Raw genomic sequence first — 17,097 nt, forward strand, 5'->3', positions numbered from 1 at the left:
AACAGAAGAGAGAGTACAGAAATAGACCCTCAACTCTATGGTCAACTAATCTTCGACAAAGCAGGAAAAAATGTCTAGGGAAAAAAGTCTCTTCAACAAATGGTGTTGGGAAAATTGGACAGCCACATGCAGAAGAATGAAACTGGACCATTTCCTTACAACACACACACAAAGAGAGACTGAAAATGGATGAAAGATCTCAATGTGAGAAAGGAATCCATCAAAATTCGTGAGGAGAACACAGGCAGCAACCTCTTCCACCTCAGTCACACAACTTCTTCCTGGAAACATTGCCAAAGGCAAGGGAAGCAAGGGCAAAATGAAATATTGGGACTTCATCAAGATCAAAAGCTTTTGCACAGCAAAGGAAACAGTCAACAAAACCAAAAGACAAGTGACAGAATGGGAGAAATATTCACAAATGACATATCAGATAAGGGGCTAGTAGCCAAAATCTATAAAGAACTTATCAAACTCAACACCCAAAGAACAAAGAATCCAATCAAGAAATGGGCAGAGGACATGAAAAGACATTTCTGCAAGGAAGACATCCAGATGGCCAACAGACACATGAAAAAGTGCTCCACATCACTCGGCATCAGGGAAATACAAATCAAAAATCACAATGAGATCCCACCTCACACCAGTCAGAATGGCTAAAGTTAACAAGTCAGGAAATGACAGATGCTGGTGAGGATGCAGAGAAAGGGGAACCCTCCTACACTGTCAGTGGGAATGCAAACTGGTACAGTCACTCTGGAAAACAGTATGGAGGTTCCTGAAAAAGTTGAAAATAGAGCTACCCTACAACCCAGCAATTGCACTACTGGGTATTTACCCTAAAGATACAAATTTTTGTGCTCTGAAGGGGCACATGCACCTGAATGTCTATAGCAGCAATGTCCACATTTTCCAAACTATGTTTAGAACATAGATGTCCATCAACAGATAAATGGATAAAGAAGATGTGGTATATATATACAATGGAATACTATGCAGCCATCAAAAGAAATGAAATCTTGCCATTTGCAAGGATGTGGATAGAACTAGAGGGTTTTATGCTGAGCAAAATAAGTCAATCAGAGAAAAACAATTATATGATCTATCTGATATGAGGAATTTGAGAAGCAGGGTGGGGAGTCTGGGGGGTAGGGAAGGAAAAAATGAAACAAGATGGGATCAGGAGAGGGACAAACCATAAGAGACTCTTAATCTCAGGAAACAAACTGAGAGTTGCTGGGGGGTGGGAGGGGTAGGAATAGGGTGGCTGGGTGATGGACATTGGGAAGGGTATGTGCTATGGTGAGTGCTGTGAAATGTGTAAGCTTCATGATTCACAGACCTGTACCCCTGGGACAAATATATTATATGTTAAAAATAATAATAATAATAATAAAATAAATAAAAAATAAAAAATGACCTTGAAACTAACAAAACCAAACACAACATACCAAAACTTAAAGTACACAGCAAAAGCAGTACGAAGAGGGATGTGTATAGTCATAAATACTAACATGAAGAAAAAAGAAAACAAAAAAAGAAAAATCTCAAACAACCGAACTTTACACCTGGAAGAACTAGAAAAAGAACAAATGAAGCCCAAAGTAGTTGAATGAAGGAAATAACAAAGATCAAAGCAGAAATAAATGAATTAGATAGAGAAGAGAAAAACTTCAGAAAAGATTCAGCAAAACTAAGAGTTGGGGTTTTTAAAAAGATAAAGTTAAACTTTTAATGGATTTACAAAGGAAAAAAGAAAAAGGATTGAAATGAAATTACAAATGAAAGAGGAGACATTACAATGAATACAACAGAAATACAATGGATCTTAAGAGACTAAGATAAGGGACGCCTGGGTGGCTCAGTTGGTTAAGCAGCTGCCTTCGGCTCAGGTCATGATCCTAGCGTCCTGGGATCGAGTCCCACATCGGGCTCCTTGCTCAGCAGGGAGCCTGCTTCTCCCTCTGCCTCTGACTGCCTTCTGTCTGCCTGCTCTCTCTCCCTCTCTGACAAATAAATAATAAAATCTTTAAAAAAAAAAAAAAAGAGAGACTAAGATAAATAATTACAAGCCAAGTGGATATCCTAGAAAAAAGAATAAATTTCTAGATAAATACAACCTATCAAGACTGAATCATGAAGAAAATCTGAACAGACCAATAATGAGTCAGCAGATTGAATCAATAAGCACAAACCTTGCAAAAAGAAAAGCCTAGGACCAGATGGCTTCACAGACTACTCCTACCAAACACTTAAAGAAGAACTAAATGCCAATCCTTCTCAAACTCTTCCAAAAAGTTGAAGAGTTACCCTGATACACAAAGCTAGATAAGGACACTACAAGGAAAAATATAAAACAAAAAACTACAGACCAGTATTGTTGATGAACAGAGATATAAAAATTCTCAATAAAATACTAGCAAATTGAATGCATAGCACATTAAAAGTATCACATAGCACAACAAAGAAGGATTTATCCCTGGGATGCACAGATGGTTCAGCATACACAAATAGAAAAATATGACACATCACATTAGTAGAATAAAAGACAAAAATCATATGATCATCTCAGTAGATGCAGAAAAAGCATTTGACAAAATTCAACATCTTTTCATATTAAACTCCTAGGGACAGAAAGTAGTTAAATTGAAAATTTTAGTAAGAATATCATACTTAACAGTGAAAAAATGAAAGCTTTTACTTTAAGATTAGCAGCAAGGCAAGAAATGCTCACTCTGGACACCTTTATTCAATATAATACTGGAAGAACTAGCCAGAGAATTTAGACAAGAAAAAGAAATAAAGGCATACAAAATTGGAAAGGAAGACATGAAAATGTCTCCATTTACTGAAGACATAATCTTATATCCTTAAGACTACTAAAACACTATTAGAATATGGACCACATCTTCCTTATCCATATTCAGAATAAATGAATTTGGTAAAATTTTATGATAAAAAAATCAATACAAAAAATCAGTTGTACTCCTCCCATACACTAACAACTATAAAAGGAAATAAAACAATCTCATTTATTATAGCATCGAAAACAATAATATGCCTAGGAATAAATTTCACCAAAGAAGTGGAGGATCTATACACCGAAAACTGTTAAGACACTAATGAAAGAACTCTGAAGACACAAATAAATGTAAAGATATCCTGGGCTCAAGGATGGAATGAGTTATCATTAAAATGTCCATACTACCCAAAGACATCTATAGAGCCATGTCCTCTGTCAAAATTCCAATGTCAAAAAAAATCTCCAATGTCAATTTTTCACAGAATTCCAATTTTTCACAGAAATAGAAAAAAAAAAAACAAAAATTCACATGAAACAAAAAATGAATCAAAACAGCCAAAGCAGCCTTGAAGAAGTATAAAGCTGAGGCCTTATACTTTGTTTTTAGAATATATTACGAAACTGTGGTAATCAAACAGTATGGTGTTCGCATAAAAACAGACATAATAGAACAATGAAACAACTAAGAGCTCAAAATAAATCCACATATAAAGGTCAACTAATATTTGACAAGAGAGCCAAGGATACTCAACAGGAGAAAGGACAGTTTCTTTAAAAAAAAAAAAAAAAAAGCGCAGGGGGATGCTGGGACAACTGAATACTCACATACAAAAAAATGAAATTGGACCCCTAATACCACTCACAAAGATGAACTGGACTTACAAAGGAAAAAAGAAAAAGGACTGAAATAAAATAATCCTTAGAATTAAGGACTTGAAAATGTAAAATTCCTAGAAGAAAATAGAGGAAAAAAGTTCCTTGACATCAGTTTTGGCAATGATTTTTTTGGAAATGACACCAAAAGCACAACCAACAAAAGCAGTTATCAACAAGTGAGACTACATCAAATTAAAAAAGCTTTTGTACAGCAAAAAACAATCAACAAAATGAAAAGGCAACCTACAGAATCGGAGAAAATACCTGTAAATCATGTATCTGATATGGGGTTAATACCTAAAAGGTGTAAGAAACTCAAACTCAATAGCAAAAAAAAAAAAAAAAAAGCAAAATAAAAAATCTAATTTAAAAATGGACAAAGGGGGGCGGCCTGGGTGGCTCAGTGGGTTAAGGCCTCTGCCTTCTGCTCAGGTCATGATCCCAGGGTCCTGGGATTGAGCCCCACATGGGGCTCTCTGCTCAGCGGGGACCCTGCTTCCCTTCCTCTCTCTCTCTGCCTGCCTCTCTGCCTACTTGTGATCTCTGTCTATCAAATAAATAAATAAAAATCTTTAAAAAAAATTGACAAAGGATCTGAATACATTTTCCCCAAAGAAGATGTACAAATCACCAATAGATAAGTACAAAGGTGCTCAACATCACTAATCATCAGGGAAATGCAAATGAAATCAATACCACAATGACAGATCACCTCATACCTCATAAAGCAGAATGGCTATTATTAAAAAGATAAGAGATAAATGCTGACAAGGATGTGGAGTAAAAAATGTAAATTGGCGGGAAATGTAAACTGCACTCTTGGTAGGAATGTAAATTGGTGGAGCCACTATGGAAAAGAGTATGGAGGTTTCTCAAAAATTTAAAAATAAAACTACCATATGATCCAGCAACACTATGTCTGGGTAAAAGGAAATGAAATGATGATCTCAAAGAGCTATCTGCATTCCTATGTTCAGTGAGGCATTATTCACAATAACTGAGAGATGAAGCAGCTTAACTGTCCATTGATGGACGAACAGATAAAGATGTGGTACACACACACACACACACACACACACACACACACACACACCCTGAAATATTATTCATTAAAAAAAAAGAGGATATTCTGCCATTTGTGACAACACAGATGGACCTTGAGGGAATTATTTTAAGTGAAATCAGACAGAGGAAGACAAATATTGTATATTCTCACTTAATATGTGGGATCTGAAAATACCGTACTCCTAAAAACAGAGTAGACTGATGCTGGGTTGTGGGGGAAAGGGGAAGATCTTAGTCAACAGGTACAAACCTCCAGACATAAAACAAGTACGTTCCAGGGATCTAATGTAAACCATGTAAACAATGTAAACCAATGTAAACAAAACTGTACTGTATATTTGAATGTTGCTATGAGAATAGATACTAAAATTTCTCACCATAACAACAACAAAATGGTAATTATGTGAGGTGAAGGACATTTTAACTAACCTTACTGTGGTAAACATTTCTGCAATATATGTGTGCACCAGCTCATCACACTGTGTGTCTTCACCTAACACAGTGTTATATGTCAATTACACCTCAACAAAACTAGAAAAAAATCAATAGTCAACTACAAAGCAGGAGTCGAAGGCACACTTAAAATCCCCACATTATTTTCACTAATGTTCATAAGACTTTGCATCTCCTACAATGATTGTGAAACCATACTACTGAATTGTTGAGCTCTCAATAAACCTCAGAAAGAAGAAAGAAACTTTTATTAATCAAGAGAAGTTTTTGAAAAATCTTTTAGCGATTTCTAGGAAAACAAGTTAAATAAGATACTAGTACTATTACAACTAAAATTAGTTAATATTAGTGTTCAAGGGATCAGATTGTCATTATTGAAAAGGACAAACACTGGATTAAAAAATCCTTTCTGAGGGGCGCCTGGGTAGCTCAGTCATTAAGCGGCTGCCTTCGGCTCAGGTCATGATCCCAAGGTCTTGGGTTCAAGCCTCGCATCAGGCTCCCTGCTCAGCGGGAAGCCTGGTTCTCCCTCTCCCACTCCTCCCTGCTTGTGTTCCTTCTCTGGCTGTGTATCTCTCTGTTAAATAAATAAATAAAATCTTTAAAAACAATCCTTTCTGAGTAAATAAATTACAAGTATATACACATTTAAGAGCTGATTAGGGCCTTTTTGTGGAAAAATAGCAGAATGAAACTTAAAACATTATTACACAAGCTAAAAACAAAAGAATTTATAGCATATTAAAATTTAGAGACTTTTCAATTATTCTGATACTAGTTTTACTGATCTGAAAAAAAATTGAACAAAATTAATGTAGTGTAAGCACTTTGTTGTGTCTCTCATTGCTTAGGAAATCATACCTCGTAAGAGTTGTTCCTGTTTTACCACAAGCCCCTGGTATTTTTTAAAGGTTTTTTCATAATCTTTTCTCAAGGTTTGGTTTTCAGGGTCTTCATCAAGTAAGCAACTTAAGTTAAGGATCATCTATACTCAATGAAGCAAAGAAAATCTACTGAAAAATACCATGAAGAATAGTACTATTGTAGTTCATGTGCAGCATTATTTAGCTATTTTCTCTAACCAATCATTTAAAACTCAAATATTCATCTTTGCACAACAATTGTTAGAACTTCTTAACCAAGGGCTCAAAGATGCTTGGAGACCTTGGGTGAACACATGTTTGGGTTGTTACCAAATACCTGAATCCCCAGAAATTTTATGCAAATATCTTACAAACGCATACAAGTTTCTTTCAACATATTAACAAGTGGATCCATGAACCGAAAGGATTACTGCGTTACAGAGTGTTGTAGTTAATAAGAATCCTAAATTCCACCTCAGACATATGCCCAGAATATTCAAAGAATGTTGATTAGATCTAAAGTTCTTTCATACCCTCTTAAAGACTTGCTAGCAAAAGACAAATATCCCGAAGTTAGAGGTCAACAAAAATTTAAAATTATATCTTATGGCCCCAAATAATCCCCTGGACACCTGTAAAAATAATCAATTATTTCAGTGTGACTTCAGGATCCCCAAGCACTTAAAAACTTCCTCCTTGTTGACTGCTGCTTGTGTCAAAACACAAGGAATCTCCTGCAATTCAGTATATCCTATAATCCATGATATGTCATAATTTCATTGAAACATTTTCCATTCTTAGTGACTCATGAATAACGATGCCTCTTACAGTCAATGGCAGCTGACACTCGTAGGAACACGGTGTGTCCTGAAATATCAGTTCCTGTCACTGAACAATCACAAAATATAAATTAATGATTGCTAAAAGTTCCGTTAGTAGTTTTCTCCATACCCCACCTATTTAATGAACTTTGGGTATATTTAGTAGACTTGTGACTCCAGAAACGATCTAAAGTCTCCAGGATTATTGAACTGTCCACAGAGTTTAATTCAACACCAATCTAGAATGTCCAAAGCTCACAGCACAAATAGAAAATTTCTATACCTGGAAAGATCCTAACTAAGAAAGGTCAAAGCTGTGTGAGTGTTAGGGTACACTTTTAGATTATCATGAGGATTCCACGATGGAGAGGCAAGAAACATATGATACTCTGCACAACAGTAATACTATTTTTACTTTTTAAAAGAGATCAATAAATATGGGGTTCAAAGGAAAATTACCAGTATGGTTGCTGAATAAGCCTTATGAAAAAGCAAGGGCCTTTGATCTAGAAAAATTAAACTGTAGAAGCAATATGATGAATATGTTCAAATACAAGAAACGTGATGTTTAAGAGACTCCCCTTAAGTCTATATTGCTCTAGCATACAAGATCAGATTCAAGGGACAGAAGTTATTGACAAGTGGATTTTAGTACCCTAAAGCAAATAACATTAGTAATAAATAGGATATCAAACCAGAGAATAAACTAAATCGATAAGCAGTGACATTGTCAAAGAAGAGAGTAAATAACCAAATTGTAAGGGAAGCTGCAGAAAAGATTCCTGATTGAAGGATAGGTTAAAATAGATCATTTTTTAAGATTCTTTTCCTTGGTTCCATCATTCTGCAGGCCTCTCAAATGTATATGTATTAAGAATTTTTGCACTTACTTATTAGCAAAATAGAATTTAAAACTCTGTTCATCAAATTCATACCCATTCCAATCAAAGTCACCTTATGACAAAGACAGAACTAATAAACAACAGTGGTGAGTCAGACTTCGGCTAACCAAAGGACCTTAGGGGACATAATGATATAGCCACTCACCAGTTCAATTACCTAGGACCACTATTATCTGCTCCTTCTATCTTATCAACTAACCAAAGAGATAAAAAACATACATCAAACTATATTCATTCTGATAGTCTCACTCTTCATCTTAACCTTCAACACTCTTTTATTTTTCCAAATAATGTAAACGGCAAGAAAAACCCCAAACTATCCCACCCATCCAAAGCTCACAGCAACAATACTGGGGTGAAATGCCACTTTAAAAGGATATCAGCCTTCTTCTTCTTAGAGAGTTCTTCTTGCCACAGCTCATGTCTTTTTAATTCATGATCAATGATATTCATACACAGAGCTCCAATTTTATAGTGAGTGATAAGTCCATGAAACTGAGAAAAGCTTTAAAGAAGAGATTTTAGTTATGTATTTAAAGCAATGTTTTTTACATTCAGGAAAGTTATTTTGGATAAACACTTGAATATTGGTACAATTAATGTAGAACATAAATGTGATATATATTTCAATAAATGAATACATCCATGGTATACTATGAAGACCTGAAATTATAAGATTACTTTATATATATTACCCTTACCTGAAATAAAATTATTTTTAAGTTAGAAACGAAATAAAATGCATTTTTTGTAGTCAACCACCATTTTAACTATGCAGATACTCTCAACATTTCAGACTACTGTAAAATAATAATGCAACAATACTAATATTCAATAAAATAGATTACCAGAGAGTAAGCCAGTAAAATATTAGTAATCAGGTTTTTACATATGTTTCCTATACAATTCATTCATACATGTATTTATTCAATAAATACCTATCTGTTAATGCTGGCACATTTTTAGAATAGAGGCAATTCTCTGGAGATTGGCTAGAAACTTTTCACAATGTCTCAATAAACATCTTTCTAGAGAATATATGTAAATAAACAGCATATATGGATACATAAGTTATATATACATGTATACATACATATATACACATATAGAAATATATATACACACATATACCTATATATACTGGCACGTACTCTGGGTCATGCTTTACTCTAAAAAGTATCCAAAAATAGTATTACTATTACTATCCAGTTTACAGACGAGGAAATTGAGGCACAGAATTATGTAATCAAGAACACACATGCAGTAAACAGCAGTACTTGGATTCAAATTCAGTCTATTTCCAGAGTCCCTACTCTTAAATTCTAAACCAATTTCCTATCCTATTCTGTGTATATCCATGTACATGCATGGGTCAGTATAGACTGAATGAAGGACAGAACAATGGAGAGGGCAGAGAAAGGGAAAGAGAGTAAGAGTTCAGAGGCAGGGCATGGGCAGACACACAGGAAGACCGAGCAAACCCATAATCCACAATCCAAACCACTGACAGAGTGAAACACAGATAGACTTCTACTTTTATTTCCTTATTTTTATACTTACCTGGAAAAGCAAAAAAAGATGTAAATTATATTTGTAGCTAACTCAACACTTTGTTTCCAGTCTTCTCTTAGGACTCTTGCTAATGCACCAAGGGCAGTTTCTAAAGAAAAAAGGAACATGCAAAAATGATCAATCGCCTTGCCTGAGGTATAAAGGGTGATTGGTTTTAAATGTCTACTTATTAATAAATAACAAAGCTAAGATAGAACTGGGACAAAAAAGGAGGATGCTTCTTTCCAACACAGAAAGCTGTTTTTGAAGCTGAAATGCAACTTTTACTTAGAAACTTTATCTAAATCATAGTGACAAAATAACAAAAAGACCATTTCTTTCTTGTTTGTATTTCCACTTGTAATCTTGCTACTGCAGTGACATTTTTTGTTTGTTTTTTTACATCTGATTTAATGTGTTTGTGAAGAAGGAAAAAACTAGAATGAGCCTAAAAAAAAAATGAACAATTTAGCAGGCTAACACTAGCTCCACTGAAGCAAATTAATAACCAGCTAAAGCTTATACACACAAAAATAAATCTATTTTAGTATTATGTTAAATTAATGCCAACAGACATAAATAAAACAAATCTTTTCCACAAAATTAGCTTCAGGGTAGAATAAACATCTCTGCTAGATTTTTATATTTAGAAGGGGAAAAACTTAGTGAACTGATTAATGAGAATTACCATATACTAAGTAAACATAAAGCAATGAGACTGGTTTCAAATTAGAATTGTTATATGGCTTACCAAATCTTAAAATATTAAAGCATTAAAGGAAATATCTGTGTGTTATACAGAGATCATAATTCAACTTTCTATAATAGGAACTCAGAATCTACTGCACTTCATGGACTGAGTTATTGGTATTTGTTATGGTAATGAAAGTGTTCAACTTATTTGTGCTCTGTGGCCATTCAGATTATGAAACAAGTATCATTAATCTACTTCGTGAGGCATTTTTCAAACTAGAAAACATCCTATAATTTCATGTTATTTATACTCACAATGCAGAGTACTGGTATACCATATGATCTGAACAAATCTTCTGAAGTGAAGTAAATAGGTAGGCAATATACATTAACATGTAAAGGCTCCACAAAGTTTTACTTAATAAAAAATCTAGTTAACTCTATTTATCCAGCATTACTATTTCACCGCTATAATCCAGGGGAAACAGTATTTCTTAGAATATACAGTTGGCCCTTGAACACACTGGCTTGAACTGTGTGGGTCCATTTATATGGGGATTTTTAAAAATAAATATGTATTTTATATTATGATTGAAAAGTAAGGTAGAAGTTGCCAAATGACTAGAAGGGAAGGCAAAGGAGAGATGCAGTGAAGCCTGAAATAGTAGGGCTCTTGTGTGCTCCTGGCACTCTTCACCCCACTCACTGTCACTGAGGTCTTGAACTGAGAGATGCAAAGGAACCAGCTCTGGGGAGAGATTCTCACAGCGGTGGTGGGGCAGGGCCAGTCACAGGCCAAAATTGGCCAAGGACCAAAGAATAACCCGCCTTTCCCTTACACACCGCCCCCCACTCCTCCCCAGGGTAACAGGTCCAGAACACTGGAGCCAAGAGCAACAAGTGGGAACTGAGCATGTAGAATGGACAGCAGGGGGTGCTGTCCACGGTGCTGAAAGCTCTCCAAAGTGGGGAGCTAATACATCCAGGGAACTGGCAGTTCACCACTTGACAGCATCTCCTAGAAGCAGAAACTGCATTAGAACTTCATAAAGGGGGTCTGATGGAGCAAGCAATCTAGAGAGACCGGTAAAGGTGTTCTGCCTTCCCTTTAATTATAATTAAAATTCCATTATAATTTTTAGAGCGTATGATAAAGTGATCTCAAAAATCTCAAAATAATATATTCAAAAAATGTACAAGACCAGTAACACCTATTTTTAAAAAATCAATAAACTGGAACACTTCTCCTACCTATTCTAAAACTCTATTGAAAATACAAAACAAAACATCACATGCACATTATCAAATAGATCAATAGAAAAGAAAAGAAAGCATTAAAACATACCTATGAAAGTATCAGAATAGTACATGGCACAGAATAAGCTTTCAAGAAGTATCTATTGCATAACAGAATGCCAGGCATTTAACAGAAAAGGCATTTCAAATCTTTGGAGGAAGAAGGAGTTATTCACTAAGTAGGTTGGAATAACTGGCCATTGAACATGCAAAAAACGTATACCTCTACCTCTTACTTTCAACAAAAATGAATTCCAGAACCAAGCATTTCTGAAACAACGGTAAAGACCTCCAAAAATCCACTCCTCCACAAGTGAATTAAAACACTGGTAAAAAGTGCCATTAACTTTTTTAGAACCCTGGAAATTAACTACATTTTGCAACAGTTAAGAAATATGGCTGAACCTTAGTAAAAGCAGTAAAAACTCTGTTTCAACTTGCCCTAATTTTATCCCCTCTGTGTAACTTTGTGGAAGCCTTGAAAACCAACAGCACTGCAATTTTAATATCTGTGAAAAAGAGCACCATAGCAGCAACTGGAAGAGGCAGAACAATTTGGCACTCCTGAAAACCCCTACTCCAGTGAGCTGTCACTATGTGACCTATCTGGATATTTGCTGGAAAGCTCCATTCTCAGGGTTTGCATTTATTCTACCTGACTCAGAAATTGCTTTGTACAGGTTTATACCCAGGGCATTTGTGGAAAACCACTGATGGCAACATTGTAACTGCATGTGGTAGCCTTGCCAGTTGGGGTTAACAAGAGTCTGACCAAAACACCTTAAAAGGAAAAACCTGGGGAATGAGATATTTACAAGGTCTTTAAAAAGCTCCAATAAATTCCTGGGGAACTAGAAGGCCATATACATGTGCAGGAATGTGCTGATATCTGGGAAAGACCTAAGAAAGACCTACTCTCTCATCTCTGGCCAACCCTGAGGCAATGGACAAGCAGGAATTAAACGTGAAGGGCTTGGGAGTTCCCGGCAGGCTCCATCAGTACAGCATGAGACTCTTGATCTCAGGGTCATGAGTTCGAGCCCCACTCTGGGTGTAGAGATTAACTAAATAAGTAAAAAAAGAGTTTTAAAAAAGGTAAAGGCTAAGGTCTTATAAACTATCTGCTTAAATACTGAAGACATGCTCCAACAGACACATAGACACAGCCCCTCAGCAGAGGTTGGGACACTTAGGGCCAGGCATTTAAAAAACCTCTATCCAGGGGTGCCTGGGTAGCTCAGTGGGTTAAAGCCTCTGCCTTCAGCTCAGGTCATAATCCCAGGGTCCTGGGATCGAGCCCCACATTGGGTTCTCTGCTCCTCAGGGAGCCTGCTTCCTCCTCTCTCTCTGCCTGCCTCTCTGCCTACTTGTGATCTCTGTCTGTCAAATAAATAAATAAAAATATAAAATAAATAAATAAATAACCTCTATCTAATCATTAGTTAACACTAAACTAACTGAGCTAGAAAGCTCCAGTGACAGCACAAAGAATACAGACTTTTCAGAATTAACCCAAGACACTCATTAAACCAACAGCAAATATAACAAGCTCTAGAGGGAGTGCCCCCAAAGTATTTCAACAACAATAAAAACTAAAAGACATGTGAGAAAACAGGATGCTATGTCCTGTACTCAGTAAACACTGGAGTCAATAGGAATTGTCCATGAGGAAGCTTGGATGTTGAATTTATGAGACAAAGACTTTAAACTAGCTATTGTAAATATATTCAATGAACTAAAGAAGATTATCAAAAGATTTAAAGAAAAGTATGGGAAGGTAGGAGAATGATGTCTCATCAAACAAATAATATCAATAAGGAGATACAAATCACAAAATACGAACCAAATGAAAATTCTGGAGTTATAAAGTACAACATCTGAAATGAAAAGTTGGTCAGAAGGTATTAACAGCAGATGTGAACTAGAAAAAGAAAGAATTGACAAATTAAAAGGCAGGCCAATTAAGATTATCCAGTCTAAGAAACTGAAAGAAAAAATAATGAAAAATAAATAGAGCCTCAAGGACATACAGGGCACCAAACAATCATACTAACATGGAGTCCCAAAAGGAAAGTAGAGAAAGGAGCTAAATGAATATTTGACAAAATAATGCTCAAAATTTCCCAAGATTGATGAAAAACATGAATCTGCAGATCCAAGGAGTTCCATGAACTCCAAGCAAGACAAACTGGTAAAAGCCAAAGGCAAAGAAAATGTTGAAAGCAGCAAGAAGAAAGCAGCTCAATAGTTACACAGGATCCTTAATAAGATTAACAACAAATTTCATATCAGAAACCGTGGAGACATGAAGACAATGGGGTGGTATAGTCAAAGTACTAAAAGAAAAAGACAGTCAAACAAGAATTCTACATCCAGCAAAACTACCATTCAAACACCAAGGAAAAATTAAGTCATTTCTATTCTTAGGTAAACAAAAATTTAAATAATTTGCTGATATTAAACCTTCCCTATGAGAAATACTAAAGGGAATCCTTCAGGCTTAAATGAAAAAATATCAGAGAAGAACTTAAATCCACACAAAGAAATAAAGAGCACTGGTAAAGATAACTATATAAATAAAAAGACAGTATAAACATATTTCTGACTGTACTCTTCTATCTGATTAAAAAACTCATACATTAATAATTATATTACTGTGCTGATAGGCAAATAATGCGTAATGATGTACCTTGTATTACTACAATAGTACAAAGGAGTGGAGAGGGGATACAGGTATATTGGAGCAAAGTTTTTACATACTATTCAAGTTAAATTACTATTAATTTGAACTACATTATTTTAATTTAAGATGGTAACTGTAATTCTAGGGCAAACACTCAGAAAAGAATTCAGGAAAACGTAATAAAAGAACAGCAAAAGGATTAAAATGATATACTAAAAAATGCCCATTTTACATAAAAGAAGGCAGTAATAAGGGGTTATAGAAACAAAAATGATAAAAGATATAGAAAACAAATACAAAGTGTTAAATAACAAGCTTTATGAATAATTACATTAATGGTAAATAGACAAAACACTCTAATCAAAAGGGAGAGACTGGCAGAATTTAAAAAAAAAGTATGATCCAACTATATACTTTCTACAATACAAACATTTTAGATTCAAAGGCACAAATAGGGTGAAAGTAAACAGATGGAAAAATACATGATATAAAAAAGAGACAACAAATTGAGAAAAACTATTTCTAAGCACATAAAAGAAAAAGGATATAAACGATATAAATTTATATACTAAATTATTTATGTAAAAAGGATATATTTATATAAATATAAATATATGTATAGTCACACACACACACACACACACACACACACACACACACACACACGAATACTTTAGACAGGAATACAGACTTCACAGGGTAGAAATTCCAAAAGTGACATGAGGAAAAAAGCAAATTTCATTAGAAATCAGGCAAATGCAATTTAAAACAAAGAGAACTTGTTCATTACCATAACACAATGTAAAAATATTTTAAGTTTGATTGCTTTCATATTCCACTGGTCTGGGGACAGAGCAGCACAACCATTTTGGAAAGCAGTTTGGCAAAATACCTTAAAACATTATGACCTGTATTTCTGTATGACCTCTGTTTCTGTGTACACACCTTAAAGAACCCCTTGCTTGTGATGAAACCAGGGAGGAAGACAAACCATAAGAGACCCTTACTCTTAGGAAACAAACTGAGGATTGCTGCAGGGGATGGGGGTGGGAAAATGGGGTAACTGGGTGATAGACACTGGGGAGGGTATGTGTTGTAATGAGCACTGGGTATTGTATAAGACTAATGAATCACAGACTTGTATCTCTGAAACAAGTAATATATTACATGTTAATTAATTGAAAAAAAATAAACTCAATAAATTAAATAGGCTATGGGATTCATGGAATTGAGTCGGAAGAAAAAATAAACACAAAATCCTGTGGTTCAAATTACATAAAAACAAACAAAAAAACCTACTTTCTTATTCTTTTAGCCCCAGCTTCTGTTCAGTTTAAATGCAATAGGATTCTGGTCCCTGCTGCAGGAACGCAAGTGTCACTAAGTATCCTGGATCCATGCTTTATTTTTCTTTAAAGATTTTATTTATTTATTTGAAAGAGAGAAAGAGAGAGATGTCACAAGTAGGCAGAGAGGCAGGCAGAGGGAGGCAGGCTCTCCACTGAGCAGAGAGCCCCATGCGGGGCTCGCTCCCTGGCCCCGGAGATCACGACCTGAGTTGAAGGCAGAGGCTTAACCCACTGAGCCACCCAGGCACCCCTGGATCCATGCTTTAAGTAGATGGCTTTATGTCTGAAAGGAGGAGGAGGAGGAGAAGAAGGAGAAGGATGATGAGAAGAAGGAGGAGGAGGAGGAAGTGGAGGAGGAGGAGGAGAAGAAGGAGAGGGGAGAAGAAGGAGAAGAAGGAGGAGAAGGAGGAGGAGGAGGAGGAGGAGGAGAAGAAGGAGAAAGAGAAGCAGGACAAGGAGAAGATGAGGAAGAAAAGATGTACAAAGATGTTCACTGAAGCAATGTTTCCACAGAAAAATTTGGAAACAATATAATGACCAATCAATATGGCTAAATGGCTAAATGGGATGGCTAAAGCTTATATAAGCTTCATAAAAAGCAGTAATAAAACATAGTTTAAAAACTAATTAGATTACAGGGCACCTGGGTGGCTCAGTCGGTTAAGGGTCTGCTTCTGGCTCAGGTCATGATCCTAGAGTCCTGGGATTGAGCCCCACGTCAGGGTCCCTGCTCAGTGGGGAGCTTGCTTCTCCCTCTCATCTCTGCTTGTGCTCTCTCTTGCTATTTCTCTCTCTCAAATAAATAAATAAAATCTTTAAAAAAGTTATTATATTATATATATCCATTTGCATGTAATCTCAAAACATTACTATAAGAGAAAAAATTAACAAAAAGTAGTATATTATTAAATTTTTACAAAATAATACTATATAAAAAATTCATATATATGTGTATATATGTGTGTGTGTGTGTGTGTGTGTGTGTGTTTGAGTTTATATATATATATATATATATATATATATATATATATAAAGGCATATATGAAAAAGATCTAGAAGAATGAACAGACTCCAAACTCAGATTATAGAGTAATGGTCAACAGGTGTTCGTGTGTAATATTCTAATTCTTTTTAAAAAACATATGAGTTGGAACCAGATGGACATCACAGATATATTCAGAACATCCCATCCCAAAGCAACAGAATACACATTCTTCTCTAGTGCACACGGAACATTCTCCAGAAGATATCACATCCTGGGTCACAAATCAGGTCTCAACCAGTACCAAAAGACTGGGATCATTCCCTGAATATCTGCAGACCACAATGCTCTGAAGCTAGAAATCAGTCACAAGAGGAAAGTTGGAAAGAACCCAAATACATGGAGGCTAAAGAGCATCCTACTAAAGAATGAATGGGTCAACCAGGAAATTAAAGAAGAACTGAAAAAAATTCATGGAAACAAATTACAATGAAAACACAACTGTTCAAAATCTGTGCGACACAGCAAAGGCAGTCCTGAGAGGAAAACATCTAGCGATACAAGCCTTTCTCAAGAAACAAGAAAGGTCTCAAATACACAACCTAACCCTACACCTAAAGAAGCTGGACAAAGAACAGCAAAGAAAGCCTAAACCCAGCAGGAGAAGAGAAATAATAAAGATCAGAGCAGAAATCAATGAAATGGAAACCAAAAGAACAGTAGAACAAATCAATGAAACTAGGAGCTGGTTCTTTGGAAG

The 17,097-nt window shown here is 35.5% G+C and overlaps 1 protein-coding gene across 1 annotated transcript in view; it reads right to left on the minus strand.

Moving 5' to 3' along the window:
* The window catches only part of LOC111150717 (kinesin associated protein 3), a 166,606-nt gene that overhangs the window by 120,627 nt on the left and 28,882 nt on the right, over positions 1-17,097 (minus strand). The window contains exons 6-8 of the mRNA XM_022508269.1: positions 9,344-9,443; positions 8,164-8,288; positions 6,059-6,157 (exon numbers count right to left, since the gene is read on the minus strand). Of these exons, the coding sequence (XP_022363977.1) occupies positions 6,059-6,157; positions 8,164-8,288; positions 9,344-9,443 (324 nt within the window). The remainder of the gene's footprint in view (positions 1-6,058; positions 6,158-8,163; positions 8,289-9,343; positions 9,444-17,097) is intronic.

This window comes from Enhydra lutris, unplaced genomic scaffold (genome assembly GCF_002288905.1).
Source record: "Enhydra lutris kenyoni isolate GAN:26980312 unplaced genomic scaffold, ASM228890v2 scaffoldscaffold24, whole genome shotgun sequence".
NCBI classification, from domain to species: domain Eukaryota; kingdom Metazoa; phylum Chordata; class Mammalia; order Carnivora; family Mustelidae; genus Enhydra; species Enhydra lutris.